Genomic DNA, 25385 nt, shown 5'->3' on the forward strand with positions numbered 1-25385 from the left:
ATTGGGAACCTAGGAAGAAACCTAGAAAGGAGCCAGACTGAGGTGTGGCCAGTAGTCTTCGGACTGGGCCGGATAAAGATTATTAGAGTCATGATGTTTTTTGGCCTTATGACTAGAACGTTCAGATGACCGTCTGGTAAATCAGTGCAGGTGTGCTGTGTCAAGAGTCTTCCAGAATCCAGATCAGTTGTATATCCAGGTAAAGAAACACAGGAATGACAAGGTGGGCTGTGGGCATTAACAACAGTAATCAGGCATTAACTAGATCTGCAACACAACCTAAGTTGTTATTTAGACTAACCCTATCCAAAAAGATTTGTTAGCATATAATTCTGACTGAACCAATTATTTTATGAGGTGTTGGAGGTGATCATAGTGTCCTTTTTGGAAGTGTTTTAATATTAGCAGACTCGGTGTGGTACAGAAAAAGGGTTCCATAGGTGTCAGTATGATTAGTATTAGTATGATGTGTGTTGGAGCAGTGCTGGAACAAAACCTTGTGTGTACCAGGTATATTGTCCACCTTCCTGCCCCATGTTAACCCTTCTCAAACTGTGATGATATTAACTCCTCACCTCTTTTAACAGGAAAACAGTTAAGCAAGAGATGCCATAAAGATATGCCTTTCTCGGAAAACATTACCTGCAAGTATCAAATGTTCCAGACCATACCATGCTCAATTCCTGGTCCCCTAACACCTAGTCCCTAAATCCTAACACCTAGTTCCTAAACACTACATGCCTAGCCCCTACAGCTGACCCCTTGAACCAGGGATAGGTAACTACATTGCTCCAAAAAATTAAGGGAACACGTAATCATCACAGTATAACACTAAGTCAATTAAACTTCAGGGATATCAATCTGTCCAGTTAGGAAACAGTGACTGTGAATCAATGACACCTGTTTTGGAGCAAATGAAAGTGACAACCGGTGAACTGGAGAGGCAGCAGCCAGACAACCCCAAAAAGGGAATGGTTTTGCAGGGTGCTGGCCACAGAAAATTACTCTCTCCTTATCCTTCCTGACTGCTTATTCTCTAGTGTCTTTATCACTACTGGTAGCATGAGGCGGAACCTGCAACCCATTCAGGTTGCACAGGTAGTCCAGCTCCTCCAGGATGGCAAATCCACTGCCAGAGCCATGACATTTTACATTTACATTTTTGTCGTTTAGCAGACACTCTTATCCAGACTAACTTACAAAAAGCACAATCCTCTTAAGGTGTCTTGGAAAACCAACATCTGAAAATCATAATAAGTACACTTTCCTTCTTCAAAGCCAGTAGTTGGCAAAGTCCGTGCCAGAGAAATCAAAGTTAAAGTGCTTTTTTTTTCAGGTGGTGGGGGTGGGGGGATACAGGTGTTAAATACTAGTCAAAGAGATGTGTTTTTAGCCACTTTCAGAAGATTGGCAGGGACTCTGCTGTCCTGGCTTCAAGGGGAAGTTTGTTCTACCATTGAGGTGCCTGGACAGAGAAGAGTTTTGCCTTGGCTGAGTGGGAGCTGCCCAACCATGACGGTTGGGGGGCCAAAATGCATAATGTGGCAGATCAGAGTGTACAGGAAGGGTTGTAGGGTTTAAGCATAGCCTGCAGGTAGAGAGGTGCAGTTCCCTTTGCTGAACCAGAGGCAAACACCATGGTCTTGTAGCGGATATGAGCTTCAACTGGAAGACAATGGAGCAGACTGGAGCAGAATCTGAGCCACTTTCTGTGTAATGAAGGGTCATATTTTGCGGATGTTTTACAGCATAAATCTACAAAAGCGTGTCACTGCTTTGATGTTTGCCAGAACATCCTTTGATTGGCCCTCACATTCCCCAGACCTGAATCCAATTGAGAACCTCTGGGACATTATGTATCGTTGCATTCAGTGCCACCCAAGTAACTCCACAGACTGTCCATGAACTCATTGATGCCATGATCCCGGTCTGGAAGGAGATCTCCCAGGACACCATCCGCCGTCTCATCAGGAGCATGCCGAGACATTGTCGGGAGTGCATACAGGCACGTGGGGGCCATACACACTACTGAGTCACATTACGAGTTGCCATGATGAAATGGCTGTTCCACGCAAGTTGGAACAGCCTGTGATTTCAGTTGTTTACTTAGATTTTTGGTATTAGTTTGAATTCAGCCCTAAATCGGTTGGTGATTTTGGTTTCCATTGACCGTTGTTACGTAATTTTGTTCTCAACGAATTACCTAATGTAAAATAAAGATTTTGATCTTTAATATATTTCCTCCATCAGACCTGATGTGTGATTTAAGTGTTCCCTTAATTTTTTGGAGCAATGTATATTTAGCTGCAAGATTATTTATGTTTGAAGGTCAGGGACTGGAAAAAATATATAATGATAAAAATACCACAAATGTACCTTATCTAAATCCAAAGAGAGATCCAAGAGATTTTTACTTTCACAGAATAATTGATGATTTTAAAGTGTTTATTTTATCCAAACATTTTGTAAGGGCCCAAAAAAAGGTTCATGCAGGCTGACTGTTTCCTTAGCCAAATTCTTTGCCCCTTCTGTGGTGCTTTCTGTTGCATTGTCTGACCAGATTCGAGTTTAATTTATATCTTATCTACACTCACCTAAAGGATTATTAGGAACACATGTTCAATTTCTCATTAATGCAATTATCTAATCAACCAATCACATGGCAGTTGCTTCAATGCATTTAGGGGTGTGGTCCTTGTCAAGACAATCTCCTGAACTCCAAACTGAATGTCAGAATGGGAAAGAAAGGTGATTTAAGCAATTTTGAGCGTGGCATGGTTGTTGGACGGGCCGGTCTGAGTATTTCACAATCTGCTCAGTTACTGGGATTTTCACGCACAACCATTTCTAGGATTTACAAAGAATGGTGTGAAAAGGGAAAAACATCCAGTCCTGTGGGCGAAAATGCCTTGTTGATGCTGGAGGTCAGAGGAGAATGGGCCGACTGATTCAAGCTAATAGAAGAGCAACTTTGACTGAAATAACCACAACAATTGAGGTATGCAGCAAAGCATTTGTGAAGCCACATCATGCACAACCTTGAAGCGGATGGGCTACAACAGCAGAAGGCCCCACCAGTTACCACTCACAAATAGGAAAAAGAGGCTACAATTTGCACGAGCTCACCAAAATTGGACAGTGGAAGACTGGAAGAATGTTGCCTGGTCAGATGAGTCTCGATTTCTGTTGAGACATTCAGATGGTAGAGTCAGAATTTGGCGTAAACAGAATGAGAACATGGATCCATCATGCCTTGTTACCACTGTGCAGGCAGGTGGTGGTGGTGTAATGGTGTGGGGGATGTTTTCTTGGCACACTGTAGGCCCCTTAGTGCCAATTGGGCATCGTTTAAATGCCACGGCCTACCTGAGCATTGTTTCTGACCATGTCCATCCCTTTATGACCACCATGTACCCATCCTCTGATGGCTACTTCCAGCAGGGTAATGCACCATGTCACAAAGCTCGAATCATTTCAAATTGGTTTCTTGAACATGACAATGAGTTCACTGTACTGAAATGGCCCCCACAGTCACCAGATCTCAACCCAATAGAGCATCTTTGGGATGTGGTGGAACGGGAGCTTCGTGCCCTGGATGTGCATCCCACAAATCTCCATCAACTGCAAGATGCTATCCTATCAATATGGACAAACATTTCTAAAGAATGCTTTCAGCACCTTGTTGAATCAATGCCACGTAGATTTAAGGCAGTTCTGATGGCAAAAGGGGGTCAAACACAGTATTAGTATGGTGTTCCTAATAATCCTTTAGGTGAGTGTATATGTGACCAATTCAAGAAAACACAGTCATATGTAATTTCATCACCAATGATTAATGACATAATTGTTTATATCGTTATCCAGGCTGCTTTGTCCACATTATCTTTAAAAACTTGGCGGTTTAATACTTATGATTCATCTAACATCTAATATCTATACTATCTAATAAATATCTACGATCATTTACTATAACATGTGGTCCTGTACTCTGGACCATTTAGCATAACATGTGGTCCTCTACTCTGGATCATTTAGTATAATATAACATGTGGTCCTCTACTTTGGATCATTTAGTATAACATGTGAATTTACTATAACATGTGAAATCAACAGTGAAATCCAGTCTTGAGACCTGGTTTGATAATAAGTCATACTGACTTTAATTCAGGATGTTGAGTAAGTAGGTAATTTATCCAATGATGATTTAAAACGAACAGGAGCTAGTGCTCCTCTCTTCTTGCCTCTAAGGAGACCCAACCAACCTTGTGATACAAAACACAGTGATGAGTCGCCATATAACTAGATATAGGAGGATACTTGTTCAGTTTGTTTAACACTTACACTGGTAACTATATGGTCATTCAAAACTGAGTATGTATTTTGATTTGTTCTTATTTACAACCAACTTGAGGTCCACCGATTACTGTTGTAGCACAAAGAAGTCTACTTTTAGATATGAAAAGGCTTGCTCAGCAGTTGTGGCAGTAGAATACAGCACTGTATCATCAGCGTATAAATGGATTTTACAATGTTTTACCTGCACATCAATATTATTTACATACTGTGTGAAACCACATGCAGGCATCAGATTCTAATCCATAAAAAGTAAGCACACCCAACAAAATGTGATGATCCATAGTGTCAAAAGCTTTAGAGAGGTCATAATATGTGGTATAATATTTGGTCCTCTACTCCTGGATAATGTAGTATAACATGTGGTCCACTACTCCATGATCAGCTAGTATAATATAACTCCAAATCACCTCCGTCACTTGAACCCTGGCCAAAATCCTGGCAAAAGCCCAAACTAAATCCTGCCTAAAGCCTTGGCTAGGACTATTCCAGAACCCTGGCTAAATCCTGGATAGCACCATGCTTAAACCCTGGCTACGCTCCTAGATAGAACTTGAAGTGACTCCATACAGTGGCTTCCTGCTTTAGAACCCTGCTAGCTAGAACACTGGTTACTAAATCCTCCATGAAGTGGCTTCCTGCTCTAGAACCCTGCTAGCTAGAACACTGGTTACTAAATCCTCCATAAAGTGGCTTCCTGCTCTAGAACCCTGCTAGCTAGAACACTGGTTACTAAATCCTCCATACAGTGGCTTCCTGCTCTAGAACCCTGCTAGCTAGAACACTGGTTAGTAAAGCCTCCATACAGTGGCTTCCTGCTCTAGAACCCTGCTAGCTAAAACACTGGTTAGTAAAGCCTCCATACAGATGTTTCCTTCTCTAGAAACCTGCTAGCAAGAACACTGGCTAGTAAAGACTCCGTACAGTGGCTTTCCTGCTGTAGACCCCTGCTAGCTAGAACACTGGCTAATTAAGACTATACAGTGGCTTCCTTCTTCTGGATAAATGCTTGAGCCCCGGCTGGTCAAAGCGGATAGATCAATTCACTTCAGTTGCAATCAGTTAATGAAAAGAAACATCACAGAAAAACTAACATATGTATTTTTTTTGAAGGGAAGACGAGAGGAGCGTTCTCCTTGCCAAAAGGAGCTCGGAATGTTTATCTGAATGAAACTCAGGATTCTAGAAATGTAATTGGTGAGTCTGGACGGGTTTGCAGAGGTGGTGGACATCCTTAAAGCTTTGTAGCTTCAAGTGTTGATTTACTTTTAATTGTTCCCTGTTGTTTGAAATATGGCTTAGTTACATATTCACATTTAGCAATACTGTATGAATGCACTGTATTTTAAGACATACTTTAAAGACATTATTTACACAATATTAGACAACCCTATTTCAATTACAACTCTATACAACTGCTTTTTGAAGTCCTTCAGTAAAACACATTTTAATGTGTTTGGCAATATAGGATTTATTAGGATTCACTGTTGAAAGCCATATTTTAATCAAATTCTCATTCACCACGCTCGTCACTCTCAATGGCTCGCTGAGGCCTGGAATGTTTTCTGTATGTCTGAAACATTTTAGAAAATTCTAGAATACTGATTATTTTAGATTGTTCTAAATGTATCAACATGATTCTAGATGTATCTAGATTATTCTAGATGCATCTTGAGCCTTTTAAAATGTTTTTTTTTAAAGCTGCCAGCTTCAGTAGGGCAAAGCCAGAGCCTTAGTATGATGTCCACATCCACCTCTGCAAACAGAGATCTACAATCTAACTGTTGCCTCTTTCTCCTCTCTTTCCCAAATCTCTTCATCCCATCCTTACATCTCCTCCCTTTCCTGTTCTGTCTTCTCCATTCCCATCTCTTCTTCTCCCCTTCCTTCTCATTTCCTCTCACGCCCGCTCCTCTTTTCTGTTGACTGACTCAAACCATGCAAAGGTTTCCTTAAGATGTTTCTGATCCCACCCGGGGCTAGACATGTAGTCATTCAGGAGCATGAGGCTTCCCCTCAGATGCTTGGTAAGTCTTCATCTCCTTTTTCACCATCTCAAGCCCGGTGGAGAATGCATGACAAGAAGCAACATCATTAATAAGGTTTTGATGAGCATGACTAATACTGCCAAGTCTAATTAATAGAGCATGCTTCCCACTCACCAACCCCATGTTAATACATTAATATACTGTTGATCCATTTCCATGTACAGGTCTGATTGAATGGATAATGGAGGACAGGGGACCCATTCTGAAAATTTTACATGCGCAGAATGACACAATGGTGTTTAAGAAACCAGTTTGCCCCCGAGAAAAGAATATATTCTACCTAATTTTCCAATTTGCACTGTGAGTAATGATTAAACATTATTCAGTGAACCTGAAGTCAACACAATGCTAAAACAACTATGGCTCTTTTCAAATGTGTTAGTAAGAAGTAGGGATGCACCAATACCGAGTACCAGTACCAAGTACTCAAGGTCAGAACGTTTTGTCCCCTGTAAACATGTTGTGGTTCTCTTCGTTAACTTACTTAAGCTCTAACCATTTCTCAATGTGCTCCACCTTTTAATATTATTTACCTTATATAATGTATTATTTAAATAGTAATTTGTTTAATTCATATTTTACCCAAAATAGTTTTTGGGTAATGTATATGTTTTACTGCAGACCTTTATTTTGAAGGCACAATACGAAAACCGGAGGTCTTATTGCTATAGCTGAATCTCTGTTGTTGCCTGCATGACGGTAATCCATTGTAGCTGTCAAGTTAGCTTCTTACCTGGGGTTGTCGCTCAGACGATGGCTACCTTTATATCAATGTGACAGCCACTTACTGACCGTTCAACGCAAAAGTTGTGCATGCACAGACACAGCCAGTTACTCTGCTCTGACCTCACTAGCTAGTCTGATACTCTGAACGTGCAGGACGCTGTTGCTCTGCTCTGATGCTCTTTCGATAGTAAACTGCGCGATTAATTTAATCTGCTCTGCTCTTTCATTAATTCTGCCCGCGGGCTGTCTCTGGACACTTTATTTCGCATCTCCGGTGTTGGAGTTAGGTGTTGTGGTTCTGCCCTCCTAACATACTCCTTGAACTTTCCGCTGTATTGTGTCTAACGATATTTTATCAAATTGCTTAATGTTAATATCCATCCATTTCCTTAACCATCCATTTCCTTTCCTACTCGACAGTATAGCAGTGCAGAGCTTGTACTCTACTTGTGTCGTTGCTGACATCTCCATCTTCCCGCTCTACCAATCTGAGTTCTATATTCTGTACTTTTGCGGCCAAAGGCGACACAACCATCCAGTTTTACTTGAAATAGTACGAGTACAAGTACGTGAGACCAATATCGGTCTGATACTGGTATCGGTGCATCCCTAATAAGAAGAACAGTAATCACACACACACACACGTTGTAGCTGTGAGTCTGAGAAGATTAACAGGTCTTTACTAATATACCATAGGATTATAATAACCATCCAGGTGATGTTATATGATATAATAACCATCCAGGTGTTGTTATATGATATAATAACCATCCAGGTGATGTTATATGATATAATAACCATCCAGGTGATGTTATATGATATAATAACTATCCAGGTGGTGTTATATAATAACCATCCAGGAGGTTCAGCTGCTCCGCTGTCATTATATATTAAACTCTATATGGCATGTCAGTGGCATCCATCTATCCTTTTTTATTACATTTTTGACAATCCTTGCTTATGCATGATTAATCAAAATCTTTTTATATTTCTCAGCATTCATAAGTCTTTACATTTTGAGCAGAACCCAACATTGTTACCTGAAATGTACCCAGACATTGACAAAGGTGTCACTGCTGCAGTCTGGCGTCAATGTACTTCTGGCCAACTTTTCTTCTGACATGCTGGTGACTCTTCTTCTGACTCACCAGTGTCTTTGTGAAACAAACATTTCGCACACATTTTTGTGCACTGATTGTAGCTTCATTTGTATGTTTTGTCACATACTGTAATCTGTTCTGCTTGTTTTCTTTCCACAAGAAGAGTTTCTGAAATGATCCACAACAATTTCTTGTAAGACGACTTCTCATAGGCTCACTATGTTCTGGTTGTATTGGTGTTTCACTATGTTGTGGTAGTATTGATACTTCACTATGTTTCTGCCCTCTTATATTTGCACTTCTGGTTAGATGCTAACTGCATTTCATTGTACTGTACTTGTGCTGTTCAATGAAAATAAAGTTGTATCTAATCTAATGTTATGGTAGTATTGGTGTTACGCAATGTTCTGGTAGCCTTGGTACTTCATTGTGTTATGTTAGTAATGGTATTTCACTATGTTATGGTAGTTTTGGTATTTCACTATGCTATGGTACTTTGGGTGCTTCACTATTTTCTGGTAGTTGTGGTACTTCACCATGTTTGGGGAGTTTTGGTGCTTTACTATGTTCTGGTAGTGCTGAAACGTCACTATGTTCTGGTAATTTTGGGTTTTCAATAGGTTTGGATGTTGCTGGTGTTACTAGGATGGATGACAATAACTGCTCTGACAGTCTAGAGTTTTTGTTATGCAAACTGATATCCTGACAAATATTCCCCTATGCCGTCTCTACTCAACTTTGGCAATGTCTCCATCTTAATGAGACTGTTATAGTGTTTTTAGGTTAGGTCAGCCATAGGAGGGGCTGGCATGACCCTGGCTGAAGGACTGGGTTTAATCCAGTTGTTGCACTCTCATCAATCATTATAAAGCTACAGTGCAGGTATCCTCACCAAAAGTTACACTGATATGGCATCATTTCTAAGGGGTTGTTGAATCCATGCTGTCAAACCTTTTCACAGGAACAGCTCCAGAACCCTGCCCAGTATGGCATAGAGGAAAAATGACACCCATAGTAAACCCTAGCTTTACACAAACACACACTCACTCACATAGTTGTTTTTTGGAACAGTTAGACTTTCAGTAATCCTCCGAATCGCCAGAATTTATGGTAATTCCATGTTGAATGCTTTTTGGAATCAGGAGGGTGCTGAGTGTTGAATTCTCCATTCTGAATGTTTGGAAACCTTGGAGTATTGGGAAGTCGTGGGAATATTTCCACCATGGTAGATAAATACAACTTACAGGAGGTTTGTCCCAGGTCATCCTAACAAACTGTTGATTCCAGCAATCAAGAACCAGGCGACCGGCCACTACATCCTAAACGGCCGAGGAGAGGAGGCTCGCACACGCAGCTTCATTGACCTCGGGGTGGAGTGGGACTACATCATTGAAGATGAGGTGGAGACGTTACACACTGATGGACCACTGCACGACGCAGTGGTTGTACTGGTAAATATCACTGCACAACACTGTGGTTGATCTAGTTACACGCAGACACTGCACAACGCTGTCGTCAATCTAGTTACAGGCAGACACTGCACAACACTGTGGTTGATCTAGTTACACGCAGACACTGCACAACGCTGTCGTCAATCTAGTTACAGGCAGACACTGCACAACACTGTGGTTGATCTAGTTACATGCAGACACTGCATAATACTGTGGTTGATCTAGTTAACATTATTATTTCACATTTCAGCAGGCATTTCATAACTGGTTACAGTATTACTCAAAGTGTTTGGGGGTAACTTTTGTAGACATTTTCAATACTTTGTGGAAGCAAAGTTCATATTAAAATGTGCATGGTATCCACCCAAATCAACTGGGTGCCTCGATTTTATCTCAACACTACAAGGCAGCCTGAAGGAAGGGATTGGCCAAACCAAGCTCTAAGGTAAGGTAACCACTGACATGTAGTCCCATGTCTCTACTTCTGCTTTAGATAAAGAGGGATTATGGGTGGATTATGTAATGATGTGATTCAGGGGTGTCCAAACAGTTCCATGGAGGGCCGAGTGTCTGTAGGTTTTCACTCTCACCTTGTACTTGATTGACTAATTAGGTTACTAATTGGTTAGTTTCTACCCTCACCTGGTTGTTTAGGTCTGACCTGGGAACCAATTTCTAGGAAAAAATGAAAACCTGTAGACACTCGGCCCTCCATGGAACTGTTTGGACACCCCTGATGTAACCTTGTTTTGAAAAAATGATTACGTCAGCACCACCTATGCTATCAGTAGTAGTTGACTATGGTGTTACTACACACTTGCAACAATAAATAAGTATTGTAAGTAGTTATCTTTTCCTCATACAGTTGAATCTACACTAGTATCTACACTAGCAATTCTGTAAACTACACTAGCAAATCTGTATATGTAGACAGTCCATAAACATTTAAAAACCACAAGGGTCTGGGGTTTTTATACCTAAATGTACAGCTGGGCAATAATTCCATAAATATCGGTTTCAAGTTTTCTAAATAATTCAATAAGGAAATGAAGGTAATCTTTGATTTGCGATAATGCAAATTTTGCAATATATTTTTTTTAATAAAAATTGCTTTCGCAAGCTTCATCTAATGGGCTGAAATAGTTGATTTTTAAAACATCTGACCAAACAATTAGAGGGCAATATGTGCATAGCCATTAATGGCTCACCTGCCAGCTTTCAGACATGGCCATGTAACATGGTTCACACAAAGGTTGTTAGTGAAGGAGTCCCACAGGACAGATTGTGAAGTTCTGTTTTGTTCAGTTTAGATTTTGCTTTTGTTTGTGAACATGGCCTGTTCTGTTTGGTTTTTGTCCTTTGTTTTTGAGTGTAGCTTGTCCTTCTGTATTATTGTTTCCACCTGTGTCTGGTTTGCTCCCTCGTTGTGTCCCTATTTAAGTTCCTCCAGCCCCATTGTTTCTTTTTGGTTATTGTGTGTGTTCATATGTCCACAGCCATGCTGGTTGTGAATCTTTCCTGATTAAACTGCTTTTGCTTTTGAAACCTCTACACCTGTGTCTTGCTACCCATGCCAAATCATGACACAGATATTGGAGAAAGTTATACAAAGAAATTGTCATCAAAGTGGGAACTACCACTTAATGTGGAACTGTTTCCTTTTTTTTTTTTATCTAATAAAGAGGAGGGAAAACTGTCTGTGAGATATGCAGTAAAGTAGTACAGTACCACTAACATTTTGTTCTGATCTGAAACATTCCACTGACAACATGACTCAGTGTGCAGCTTAACACTGACAACATGACTCAGTGTGCAGCTTAACACTGACAACATGACTCAGTGTGCAGCTTAACACTGACAACATGACTCAGTGTGCAGTTTAACACTGATAACATGACTCAGTGTGCAGCTTAACACTGATAACATGACTCAGTGTGCAGCTTAACACTGACAACATGACTCAGTGTGCAGCTTAACACTGACAACATGACTCAGTGTGCAGCTTAACACTGATAACATGACTCAGTGTGCAGCTTAACACTGACAACATGACTCAGTGTGCAGCTTAACATGCTGGCTCATCCATTGGTCTGAAACAAAAATTACAATAATAACGATATATAAAGAAAGGTTGTGTTTTTGTCAAGTACATTTTGTGATTATAACAACGACGTAGGGAAAAGGTGGGGGCATGACCATTTTCACAAAACAAATCTAATTTCAGTGTCTGGCCTTAAGTATTAAATTAGGAAAATTGTGATGTTACAGTGGTTGGAGTATATTGCCAAACCATCTGCCAAGAAAGGTATGCTAAATCGCCTAATGGATCATTCATTCATTCATCTTCTTCCGCTTCATCTGGGGCCGGGTCGCAGAGATGCCCAGACTTCCCTCTCCCCAGACTTCCCTCTCCCCCAGGCCTCGGATTTGGAGGTACTGATTCTCATCCCCACCGCTTCACACTCGGCTGCAAACCGTCCCAGCGCATGCTGAAGGTCCTGGTTTGAAGGGGCCAACACGACAACATCATTCGCAAAAAGCAAAGACGAAATCGTGTGGTCCCCAAACCTGACACCCTCCGGCCCCTGGCTGCGCCTAGACATTCTGTCCATAAAAATTATGAACAGAACCGGTGACAAAGGGCAGCCCTGCCGGAGTCCAACATGCACTGGGAACAAGTCTGACTTACTGCCGGCAATGCGGACCAAGCTCCTACTTCGGTCGTATAGGGACCTGACAGCCCTTAGCAAAGGACCCAGGACCCCATATTCCCGAAGCACCCTCCACAGGACACCGCGAGGGACACAGTCGAATGCCTTCTCCAAATCCACAAAACACATGTGGACTGGTTGGGCAAACTCCCATGAACCCTCCATCACCCTGTAGAGGGTATAGAGCTGGTCCAGTGTTCCACGGCCCGGACGAAAACCACACTGTTCCTCCTGAATCCGAGGTTCTACTATCGGCCGTATTCTCCTCTCCAGAACCCTGGCATAGACTTTCCCGGGGAGGCTGAGAAGTGTGATCCCCCTATAGTTGGAACACACCCTCCGGTCCCCCTTTTTAAAAAGAGGGACCACCACCCCGGTCTGCCATCCCAGAGGCACTGTCCCCGACCGCCACGCGATGTTGCACAGGCGTGTCAACCAAGACAGCCCCACAACATCCAGAGACTTGAAGTACTCAGGGTGGATCTCATCCACCCCCGGTGCCTTGCCGGGTTAAGAAACTCCTCGGTGACTTCAGCCCGGGTGATGGACGAGTCCACCTCTGAGTCCTCATCCTCTGCTTCTTCAATGGAAGACGTGACAGCGGGATTGAGGAGATCCTCGAAGTACTCCTTTCATCTCGTTAAATACAGGAACCAACTGTCATTACTCAGTCCATCTCCTTAAAGACAGGACCCAACTGTCATTGCCCAGTCCATCTCGTTAAATACAGGAACCAACTGCCATTACTCAGTCCATTTCCTTAAAGACAGGACCCAACTGTCATCCATTTCATCTCCTTAAATACAGGAACCAACTGTCATTCCCCAGACCATCTCCTTAAATACAGGAACTAACTGTCATTACCCAGTCCATCTGCCTAAAGTGAAAACACATGGTGAAGGCTCTGTGTATGATTTTTGCCACATAGTATGTTTGTTGTTAGTTTTGATAGGAAGATGTAATGTATGGTGTGTGGCAGTTGTAATGTTTAGTGTGGTTTGAGTAATGTATGGTGTAGTTGGATTGATATGTGGTAGTGTAGAAGTAATGTATGGTGTGGCAGTAGTAATATGGCTTGGTAGAAGTAATGTATGTTGTGGTTAACAGTAATGTATAGTGGGGTAGTAGTAATGTATGGTGTGGTAACTATTGTATGGTGGGGTAGTAGTAATGTATAATGTGTTAGGAATAATGTGTGATGTGGTATCTGTAATGTATGTGGTGTGTGCAGTAATGTATGTTGAGGTAGCAGTAATATATGGTGTGGTAACAGTAATGTATTGTGTGGTAGGAATAATGTATGGTATGGTTGCAGTAATGTACACTATGGTGTGGTAGTAATAATATATGATGTGGAAACAGTAATGTATGGTGTGGTAGCAGTAATTTATGGTGTGGTAGGAGTAATATATGGTGTGGTAGAAGTAATATATGGTATGGTAGGAGTAATGTATGATGTGGTAGCAGTGATGTATGGTGTGGTAGGAGTAATGTATGGTGTGGACTTTGGATTGGCATTTTTAATTTGAGTGATTTAGCAGATGCTTTTATCTAGAACAAAATTTCATTATTTAAATAGTACCATTTTAACAAGCCAGTTAAAATCATCTAATAATGCAACAGTTTCAAATGCGATTAAACAAACACAATTGCATTTCCTCAAATAAGGAAGCAAAATCAAAATTTGAATGTTATGATGATTTGAATGTTATGTCTCTCTGTACTCAAACCTACCTTCCTTGATTATGTTTCTTCTTTAGATTATCCCTCAAGACAACGAGACAAGGTCGACACTGATGTATAAATACATCATCCATGAAGACTCTGTTCCCATCAACAGCAACAATGTCATTCAGGAGGACACCTATGAATGGGCCTTAAAGAGCTGGTCTCAGTGTTCCAAACCCTGTGCAGGAGGTAAGACCTTGTTTTTGTCTACACCCTCTATTGGAGATAAGGTTCTAGACCATTTGCTGAAGGTTGGCTGGCCTCAGTGTTGCATTCACTTAATTTCCAAGCTAGTCTGACTAGTTCTAAACCAAGGCTTCTCAAAGCTCTCCTTCTGGACTATCAGCCATTCCTTATATTTAAGGTATTGCTCTTCTCTAATCTTCATGACCTTGACTGCACTGTCAGACCTAAACAACCCAAACGTGATTATGGCTTCACATCTCATCAACCCATTTGGCTCCTCACAGCATTAGGAGAAGCTAGATCTTGAACAGACAAGGACGAGTTCCAAAAGGGGTTCCAAATTTTTTCCCAAATGATTTTACATGGAACCAAAATATTTTTTATTATATGAAGAAATACAAAGCACCATTTAGCACTAGAACCGCCTGGCCTATTTGACCCCAGTAACCGCCAGAGCCAAACATTTGACGTCATTAGCATACAAATCATCCCTATTAGCATATACATTCTCCTTGTCAGCCAGAGCATCAGTTCATCTACTGGGTCGTTATCGAACTAAATAGAAGTTGTTTGTTTTAAATAGTTAATTAATTTTTAAAATACAAGAATATGTTTGTATTGAAGGTCTCATCATACAAAAAAAAAACGACTAAAAAAGAATACTTAGAAAAAGACGAGGTCCGAATTAAATTGGATGTGAACAGCATGTTTGCACGTCTCTCCTGGGTTGTAGTGGGGCTATCCAGTTGATTTCAATGGCAATGCATAACTCTAGTTTCCAAGAACTGGGAGTATTGCGCATTCATCCATTGACGTCATGCATTCAGTGAGGGGTGATTAGCGCCTGGCTACCATTTGGGTACCAAAGCTAAGCGGTGTAGGTTGTTGGAGGATTATGTGGGAAAACAGAAAACAGATAAATCGTTTTCTGTTCGTCAGTTTAGAATTCCGACAACGGAACAATGTAATATACACCTATTAAGGAAAAGTCATGGAAGGAGGAGGTTGTAGCTTTCAAAATGGCAGTTTTATTTTAATTACAAACTGAAACGCCAATTGGAGTAGGCATTTGGCAGTTCTAGTGTTAACTGTGTAGTGTTTTTGTTCTAAGATTGTGGTGTTCAAAGCTCTTCCTTTTCTGCTCTGCAAGGATTCCAGTTCACCAAATACGGCTGCAGGAAGAAAGGGGGGGTCAAGATGGTCCACCGGGGGCACTGTGACATCAGCAAGAAGCCCAAGCCCATTAGGAGAATGTGTAACCTACAGGACTGTACTCAGCCTCAGTGAGTATTCCTGCATCATAAGGCTGGTGAAGAGACTGATTTTAACATTGAATGTCTTGGATTTAGCAATGGAAATAGGTGAAAGGTGAGAAGATGTAGGTTATTTAAAGGCTGACAGGGTCGAACACCAGTCAGACAAATCTAATCCTAACTTTTTTTTACCACCAAGTTGAGTTTGAATCCAGCCCTCAATTCATTTGGTGATTTTGGTTTCCATTGACCATTGTTACATCAATTTGTTCTCAACGAATGGCACAATTTACAGTAAATATATTTTACTAACAATGTTTTGGATTTTAAAGTTGAATGGCTATTGTTCGTGTCAAAAGATACGCTCAAGATGCTTAACCTGGAAATCTGACTGGTTAAAGAATATGACAATCAAAAACATTGTTCCCATTTTCTTCAACAGCATGTGAAAAATCTGATTGAATAAAAGCTCTGATATATATGAGCTGCACTGGAAACAGCCCAACTGAGGGAGAGAATAGCAATGAATTGAGGTGAATCGACTGATGGGAATGAACGTTGTAAAATACATATAGCATTAATGAAAATATATGAAAATTATAGAAATATAATTGTATTATTCTGACATCACTAGGCCAGCAGAGAAGGCCTTGCTGGCCCTAACGGACCGCCTCTGGATTTGACATTGGACCACAACATACATATTACCCAGCAATCATCATTGCATATCCGTATATGAAGAATATACCAAAGAAAATAAGAAATTATTCATTTAGTTGAATAGCTTTCCATAGTTTATTTATAGTTTTTATAGCTTATCGAATAAGTATATCAAATTGTTAAAAATTGCTAGTGACTATTTCACCCAAGGAAATATATACAGGTGCTGGTCATATAATTTGAATATCATCAAAAAGTTGATTTATTTCAGTAATTCCATTCAAAAAGTGAAACTTGTATAATGTATACATTCATTCCACACAGACTGATATATTTCAAGTGTTTATTTCTTTTGATTTTGATGATTATAACTGACAACTAATGAAAAACCCAAATTCAGTATCTTAGAAAATTAAAATATTGTGAAAAGGTTCAATATTGAAGACACCTGGTGCCACACTCTAATCAGCTCATTAACCCAAAACACCTGCAAATGGTCTCTCAGTCTACAAACCCTATTTCCAAAAAAGTTGGGACACTGTACAATTGTGAATAAAAACAGAATGCAATGATGTGGAAGTTTCATATTTCAATATTTTATTCAGAATACAACATAGATGACAAATCAAATGTTGAAACTGAGAAAACTTTAAGGGAAAAGGGAAAAATAAGTTGATTTTAAATTTCATGGCATCAACACATCTCAAAAAAGTTGGGACAAGGCCATGTTTACCACTGTGTGGCATCCCCTCTTCTTTTTATAACAGACTGCAAACGTCTGGGGGCTCAAGTTTATGAATAGGAATGTTGTCCCATTCTTGTCTAATACAGGCTTCTAGTTGCTCAACTGTCTTAGGTCTTCTTTGTCACACCTTCCTCTTTATGATGCGCCAAATGTTTTCCGTGGGTGAAAGATCTGGACTGCAGGCTGGCCATTTCAGTACCCGGATGCTTCTTCTATGCAGCCATGACATTGTAATTGATGCAGTATGTGGTCTGGCATTGTCATGTTGGAAAATGCAAGGTCTTCCCTGAAAGAGACGACGTCTGGATGGGAGCATATGTTGTTCTAGAACTTGGATATAACTGTCAGCATTGATGGTGCCTTTCCAGATGTGTAGGCTGCCCATGCCACACGCACTCACGCAACCCCATACCGTCAGAGATGCAGGCTTCTGAACTGAGCGCTGATAACAACTTGGGTTTTACTTGTTCTCTTTAGTCCGGATGACATGGCGTCCCAGTTTTCCAAAATGAACTTCAAATTTTGATTCGTCTGACCACAGAACACTTTTCCACTTTGCCACAGTCCTTTTTAAATGATCCTTGGCCCTGAGAAAACGCCTGCGCTTCTGGATCCTGTTTAGATACGGCTTCTTTTTTGACCTATAGAGTTTTAGCCGGCAACAGCGAATGGCACGGTGGATTGTGTTCACCGACAATGTTTTCTGGAAGTATTCCTGAGCCAATGTTGTGATTTCCATTACAGTATCATTCCTGTATGTGATGCAGTGCCGTCTGAGGGCCCAAAGATCATGGGCATCCAGTATGATTTTCCGGCCTTGACCCTTACGCACAGAGATTGTTCCAGATTCTCTGAATCTTTGGATGATACTATGCACTGTAGATGACGATAACTTCAAACTCTTTGCAATGTTTCTCTGAGAAACTCCTTTCTGATATTGCTCCACTATTTTTCGCCGCAGCATTGGGGGAATTGGTGATCCTCTGCCCATCTTGACTTCTGAAAGACACTGCCACTCTGAGAGGTTCTTTTTATACCCAATCATGTTGCCAATTGACATAATAAGTTGCAAATTGGTCCTCCAGCAGTTCCTTATCTGTACATTTAACTTTTACAGCCTCTTACTGCTACCTGTCCCAACTTTTTTAGAATGTGTAGCTCTCATGAAATCCAAAATGAGCAAAAATATTTGGCATGACATTACAAAATGTCTCACTTTCAACATCTCATCTGTCATCTTCATCCGCTTATCCGGTATTGGGTCGCGCCGGCAGCAGCTCCAGCAGGGGACCCCAAACTTCCCTTTCCCGAGCCACATTTGCCAGCTCTGACTGGGGGATCCCGAGGCGTTCCCAGGCCAGTGTCGAAATATAATTTCTCCACCTAGTCCTGGGCCTACCCCGAGGTCTCCTCCCAGCTGGACGTGCCTGGAACACCTCCCTAGGGAGACGTCCTGGGGGCATCCTTACCAGATACCCGAACCACCTCAACTGACTCCTTTCGACGCAAAGGAGCAGCGGCTCTCCTCCGAGTTCCTCACGGATGGCTGAGCTTCTCACCCTATCCCTAAGGGAGAAGCCAGCCACCCTTCTGAGAAAACCCATTTCAGCCGCTTGTACTCGCGATCTTGTTCTTTCGGTCATGACCCAGCTTTCATGACCATAGGTGAGGGTAGGAACGAAAATTGACCGGTATATCGAGAGCTTTGCCTACCGGCTCAGCTTTCTTTTCGTCAAAACAGTGCTGTAAAACGAATGCAATACCGCCCCCGCTGCTCCGATTCTCCGGCCAATCTCCCGCTCCATTGTCCCCTCACTCGCGAAGAAGACCCCGAGATACTTGAACTCCTTTACTTGGGGTAACGCCTCATTCCCTAACCGGAGGAGGCACTCCATCGGTTTCCTGCTGAGAAACATTTCACTTTCAACATTCGATATGTTATCTATATTCTATTGTGAATTAAATATAAGTTTATGAGATTTGTAAATTATTCCATTCCTTTTTTACTCACAATTTGTACAGTGGTTTCAGCTGTCGCATTCCTTCTGTCAAGCCACTCTTGAACAAGACACAGTGTCAGAAGCGTCTCGCCTGGGCTAAAAGGACTGGACTGCTGCTGAGTTATGTTCTCTGATGAAAGTAAATTTTGCATTTCCTTTGGAAATCAAGATCCCAGAGTCTGGAGGAAGAGAGGAGAGGCACAGAATCCACGTTGCTTGAAGTCCAGTGTAAAGTTTCCACAGTCAGTGATGGTTTGGGGTGCCATGTCATCTGCTGGTGTTGGTCCACTGTGTTTTCTGAGGTCCAAGGTCAACGCAGCCGTCTACCAGGAAGTTTTAGAGCACTTCATGCTTCATGCTGCTGACCAACTTTATGGAGATGCAGATGTAATTTTCCAACAGGACTTGGCACCTGCACACAGTGCCAAAACTACCAGTACCTGGTTTAAGGACCATGGTATCCCTGTTTTTAATTGGCCAGCAAACTCGCTTGACCTTAACCCTATAGAAAATCTATCGGGTATTGTGAAGAGGAAGATGCGATACGCTAGACCCAACAATGCGTAAGAGCTGAAGGCCACTATCAGAGCAACCTGGGCTCTCATAACACCTGAGCAGTGCCACAGACTGTTCGACTCCATGCCACGCCGCATTGCTGCAGTAATTCAGGCAAAAGGAGCCCCAACTAAGTATTGAGTGCTGTACATGCTCATACTTTTCATGTTCATACTTGTCAGTTGGCCAACATTTCTAAAAAACATTTTTTTGTATTGGTCTTAAGTAATATTCTAATTTGCGGAGATACTGAACTAATTTCATTAGTTGTCAGTTATAATCATCACAATTAAAAGAAATAAACATTTGAAATATATCAGTCTGTGTGTAATGAATGAATATAATATACAAGTTTCACTTTTAGAATGGAATTACTGAAATAAATCAACTTTTTGATGATATTCACCTGTATGTATGGAAACATGGAGAAGGGTTTGCCTTTTCGAGGGCATATATAGCAAATGGCACCTCATTTGAATTAATGTGAGTTCTTCTTTGAATACAGGTGTATTTCTGAGGTTGCAGACTATGGCCCGTTCTCGGTACAGCACATTATTCTGCACTGTCTATATTTATGCCTGACACACATACTTCATGACCACTCTCCTGTTACACTTCTGGTTGTTACCATCTCTCCAGGTGGATCTCGGAGGAATGGGAGCATTGCTCTAAGACGTGTGGCAGTTTGGGTTTCCAGATCCGGACAGTTCGTTGCATTCAGTTCCTGCATGAGGGGACTAATCGCTCAGTCCACAACAAGTACTGCAACGGGGAGAAACCTGAGAACAGAAGGCCCTGTAACAGATTGCCCTGCCCTGCGCAGTGGAGGACTGGAGCCTGGTCACAGGTAATACTATGGTCATGCCTGGTATACCTGGTAATGGTAGTTGTACCTGATCACAGGTAGTATTATAGTTATAATTTGTAGTATTGATACGGTCATACCTGTTCACAAGTATTGATACGGTCATACCTGTTCACAATATTGATACGGTCATACCTGTTCACAAGTATTGATACAGTCATACCTGGTCACAAGTATTGATTCGGTCATAACTGGTCACAAGTATTGATATGGTCATACCTGGTCACAAGTATTGATGTGGTCATACCTGGTCACAAGTATTGATATAGTCATACCTGTGTGGAATCTGAGCATTAACAATTACAATATGAATGTACGTTTCATTGGAAGTGAATGTGCCTAGATAATGAGAACAACAGAAACCTCTCTGTTTAGATTATCTCTCTGTAGGTTGTGCTCTAATGACAGGAATGTTTACGATGGCCATATGGCATGGGGGTTGACTTCTTAAAAGTTAGAAACGCCCTTAATGTATAGGCTAGCTGGTAACCAACATTACAGTGAGAAGAGATTGACTGAGATGAGATTGAGGTTGTGTAAGGAAGACCAGGTCCGTAACCTCATGAACAAGACTTTCTAATGCTGCAATAAATAATATAATTTCTCTCTCCCTTGACAAACGGGTATGCTAATTATTACAACCACTATACGAAACGGCCGATTTCTAACACCTGTTCACGTTTTGATACGGTCATACCTGGTCACAAGTATTGATACGGTCATACCTGGTCAAAAGTATTGATGCGGTCATACCTGTTCTTAAGTTTTGATAAGTTTGCCTCTGGTTTTTGCATAGTGAGATATGTATAGATACGTAGTGAGATATGGATAGGTACATAGTGAGGTATGGTTAGATACGTAGTGAGGTATGGATAGATGCATAGTGAGATATGGATAGATACATAGTGAGATATGGATAGATGCATAGTGAGATATGGATAGATACATAGTGAGATATGGATAGATGCATAGTGAGATATGGATAGATGCATAGTGAGATATGGATAGATGCATAGTGAGATATGGATAGATACATAGTGAGGTATGGTTAGATACGTAGTGAGGTATGGATAGATGCGTAGTGAGATATGGATAGATACATAGTGAGATATGGATAGATGCATAGTGAGATATGGATAGATGCATAGTGAGATATGGATAGATGCATAGTGAGATATGGATAGATACATAGTGAGATATGGATAGATACATAGTGAGATATGGATAGATACATAGTGAGATATGGATAGATGCATAGTGAGATATGGATAGATACATAGTGAGATATGGATAGATACATAGTGAGGTATGGATAGATATGTAGTGAGGTATGGATAGATATGTAGTGAGGGATGGATAGATATGTAGTGAGGGATGGATAGGTACATAGTGAGGGATGATTAGATATGTAGTGAGATATGAATAAATGTGTAGTGAGGTATGGATAGATGCAGTACTTAGTGAAGACTGTGAAATATATATAATTGCGTACTGAAGAATGTGAGGTATGAATAGTATTCTGCTGTAGGTGATGGTCGGACCAATATTCTTGACCTAGAGGTTGCTAAAAGAAGTGTTAAGAAGTTGCACTCGGGAAGCAGAGCTGAGGCCCACCAAATAACAGGAAGATGAGCTGAGATGGTGACTCTTTCACAATAGGACTTGCAAGGTCACTCTGGAGTTAACAAACCTTCCTGTTGAAACTGCAGAATATTCAAGTTGTCTAGGAGAAACCAAATAACTGTGCTATCATCTTTCTGTTCTTTCTGTTAATGACCCCTCCCTAAGCAACTCCTTGTGTAAATACACTGTTCAAAAGAATTAAGGGAACATGTATTTATCACATAATAACACAGAGTCAGTTAAAGTTCTGTGATATAAGTCTGTCCAGTTAGGAAGCATAAGCAATTGTGAATCAATGTCACCTGTTTTGGTGTAAATGAAAGTGACAACAGGTGCACTGGAGAAGCAACAGCAAGGCAACCCACAAAAAGGGAATTATTTTGCAGGTGGTGGGCACAGACAATTACTCTCTCCTTATCCTGCTTATTCTCTAGTTTTGCTAATGTCTTGTCACTAATGGTAGCATGAGGTGGTACCTGCAGTCCATTCAGGTTGCACAGGTAGTCCAGCTCCACCAGGATCGCACATCCATATGTGCCATCGCAAGAAGGTTGGCTGTGTCACCCAGTACAATCTGAATAGCATGGAGGAGACACTAGGAGACAGACTGTTGCACAAGGAGAACTGGACAGGGCCATAGAAGGGCATCAACCCAGCAGCAGGATCAGTATCTGCTCCTTTGTGTGAGAAGGAACAGGAGGAGCACTGCCAGAGCCCAACAAAATGACCTCCAGCAGCTATTGGTGTGCATGTTTCTGACCAAACTGTCAGAATCAGACTCCATGAGGGCCCGACATCCTCTAGTGTGACCTGTCCATTCAGCTCAACTGGCATTCGCCAGAAAACACCAGAATCGTTCTCTTCACAGATATAGCAGGTTCACACTGAGCACATGTGACAGACGTGAAAGAGTCTGGAGACATCACGGTGAACGTTGTACTGCCTGCAACATCATCCAGCATGACCGGTTTGGCGGTGAGTCAGTGGTGGTCTGGGAAGGCATATCCTTGGAGGGTCACACAGACCTCCACGTGCTAGCCAACGGTACCCTGACTGCTGCTAGGTACCGAGATAAAATCCTCAGACCCATCGTCAGACCTTGGTGCAGTGGGCCCTGGATTCCTCCTGGTGCAGGACAATGCGTGGCCTCATGTGGCCAGTGTGTGTAGGCAGTTCCTGGATGACAAAGGCATTGATGCCCTTGAGTGGCCCTCATGTTCCCCAGACCTGAATCCAATTGAGAACCTCTGGGACGTTATGTATCGGTGCATCCGACGCCGCCAAGTAGCGCCACAGACTGTCCAGGAGCTTACTGATGCCCTGATCAAGGTCTGGGTGGAGATCCCCCAGGACACCATCCGCTGTTTCATCAGGAGCATGTCCAGACATGGGGACCATACACACTGCTGAGTCACATTATGAGTTGCCGTGATGGAATTCACGCAAGTTGGAACAGCCTGTAATCTCAATTGTTTACTTTGATTTTCAGGTTGGTGATTTTGCTTTCCATTGACCATTGTTACATAATTTTGTTCTCAATGAATTTCACAGTGTACAATAAAGTTTTTGATCTTTAACACTATCCGGCTATATCCAGTGTGTGTATCCCCCAGATGGTTTACAATCATAGTTTGGGCCACATAAACCCATTACTTTTGTAAATCTCCAAAGTCTGGGTGGTTTTTGCCACAACAACAGAGTGAAAAGGTCATCCTAAAGTATTTTATACAAAGTTTTGCACAAAGTGTGATTTTCAGGCTTTACACAAATCACTCCTAAATCTTTAAAGCTTTGTTCTGCTGTGTACCACTCTGCATTTTAATGCAACTCTTTTGTCATCAATGGACGATTCATAATATATGATGCAAGAAAAACTGGGAAAGTACTTGAAGTATGTACGAGAACCGTATTTTCTTCTGTTTATTAAAAATGTACTCATATATTGAAGTTCAGTTAAAACAAATAAATGCAATATGAGAACACAGAATTGGATGGTACTAGATACACCAAGGTAGCTTCTGAATGAGGTAAAACCACATTTAATTGTTATGCCCCACAGAACTGAAATAAGCTCAGATTTGAATGTATTGTCTTTGTTTGGCGACAAATATGTTTACTTTTGACTTAGGTTGTGTGGTAGCTTATTTTGTCCCTGTTTTGACTGATGACTAAGCTTTGACTGACTGTTGACTGATAACTGAGGGTTTAATAATAGCCAATCATTGACTGTTATCTGATAACTGAGGGTTTAATAATAGCCAATCATTGACTGTTATCTGATAACTGAGGGTTTAATAATAGCCAATCATTGACTGTTGACTGATAACTAAGGGTATAATAATAGCCTATCATTGACTGATAACTAAGGGTTTAATAATAGCCAATCATTGACTGTTGACTGATAACTAAGGGTTTAATAATAGCCAATCATTGACTGTTGACTGATAACTAAGGTTTTAATAATAGCCAATCATTGACTGTTGACTGATTACTGTTAAAGTGTGACTAATTTATTATGTCATTGTGTGCTTTAGTGCTCAGTGACTTGTGGTGAAGGGGTGGAGATGCGCTTGGTGACATGTCGTATTGGAGATCAGTGTAACGGAGAGAGACCTGAGATCCAAAGACCCTGCCGACCAGGACCCTGTCAAGGTGAGATACATGATGAGCCATAACCCCTTGAGAACTTAGTCTGGTTCTTAGTCTGGTAGAGATATGACATTTGACCCTAATACAGTAGATCTATGACGTCTGGTTCTGATACAGTAGAACTATGACGTCTGGTTTTGATACAGTAGATCTATGACATCTGGTTTTGTTACAGTAGATCTATGACGTCTGGTTTTGATATAGTAGATCTATGACGTCTGGTTCTGATACAGTAGATCTATGACATCTGGTTTTGTTACAGTAGATCTATTACATCTGGTTTTGATACAGTAGAACTATGACGTCTGGTTTTGATACAGTAGAACTATGACGTCTGGTTTTGATACAGTAGAACTATGACGTCTGGTTCTGATACAGTAGATCTATGACGCCTGGTTCTGATACAGTAGAACTATGACGCCTGGTTCTGATACAGTAGAACTATGACGCCTGGTTTTGATACAGTAGAACTATGACGTCTGGTTCTTAATTTCACTTTTACAGCAAAAAGTGAATCAAATAAGTGCATAAGATTAAATGCATGAAAATATAATATTAACTGCCCCCCAATCTCACATTTTAACTTATTAAATATAGTGCAGCATGTTCACTTAAATTAACTATCATACTCCATACTGACTTCCAGTAATGACTCTCCAAGAAAGAAAAAAAATCAAACAATTTCTCCATGAAAATTATAATTAATATACAACCCAGTTTCCAAAAATGTTG

The 25385-nt window shown here is 41.2% G+C and overlaps 1 protein-coding gene across 1 annotated transcript in view; it reads left to right on the plus strand.

The window, feature by feature from the left end:
• Positions 1-16236, plus strand: part of adamts3 (ADAM metallopeptidase with thrombospondin type 1 motif, 3) — a 107056-nt gene extending 90820 nt beyond the window's left edge. Inside the window, exons 17-23 of the mRNA XM_034296557.1 lie at positions 5467-5550; positions 6300-6380; positions 9515-9678; positions 14150-14306; positions 15454-15586; positions 15999-16089; positions 16191-16236. Of these exons, the coding sequence (XP_034152448.1) occupies positions 5467-5550; positions 6300-6380; positions 9515-9678; positions 14150-14306; positions 15454-15586; positions 15999-16005 (626 nt within the window). The 3' untranslated portion in view covers positions 16006-16089; positions 16191-16236. The remainder of the gene's footprint in view (positions 1-5466; positions 5551-6299; positions 6381-9514; positions 9679-14149; positions 14307-15453; positions 15587-15998; positions 16090-16190) is intronic.
• The last annotated feature ends 9149 nt before the right edge of the window (positions 16237-25385 follow it).

This window comes from Esox lucius, chromosome 13 (genome assembly GCF_011004845.1).
Source record: "Esox lucius isolate fEsoLuc1 chromosome 13, fEsoLuc1.pri, whole genome shotgun sequence".
NCBI lineage: Eukaryota > Metazoa > Chordata > Actinopteri > Esociformes > Esocidae > Esox > Esox lucius.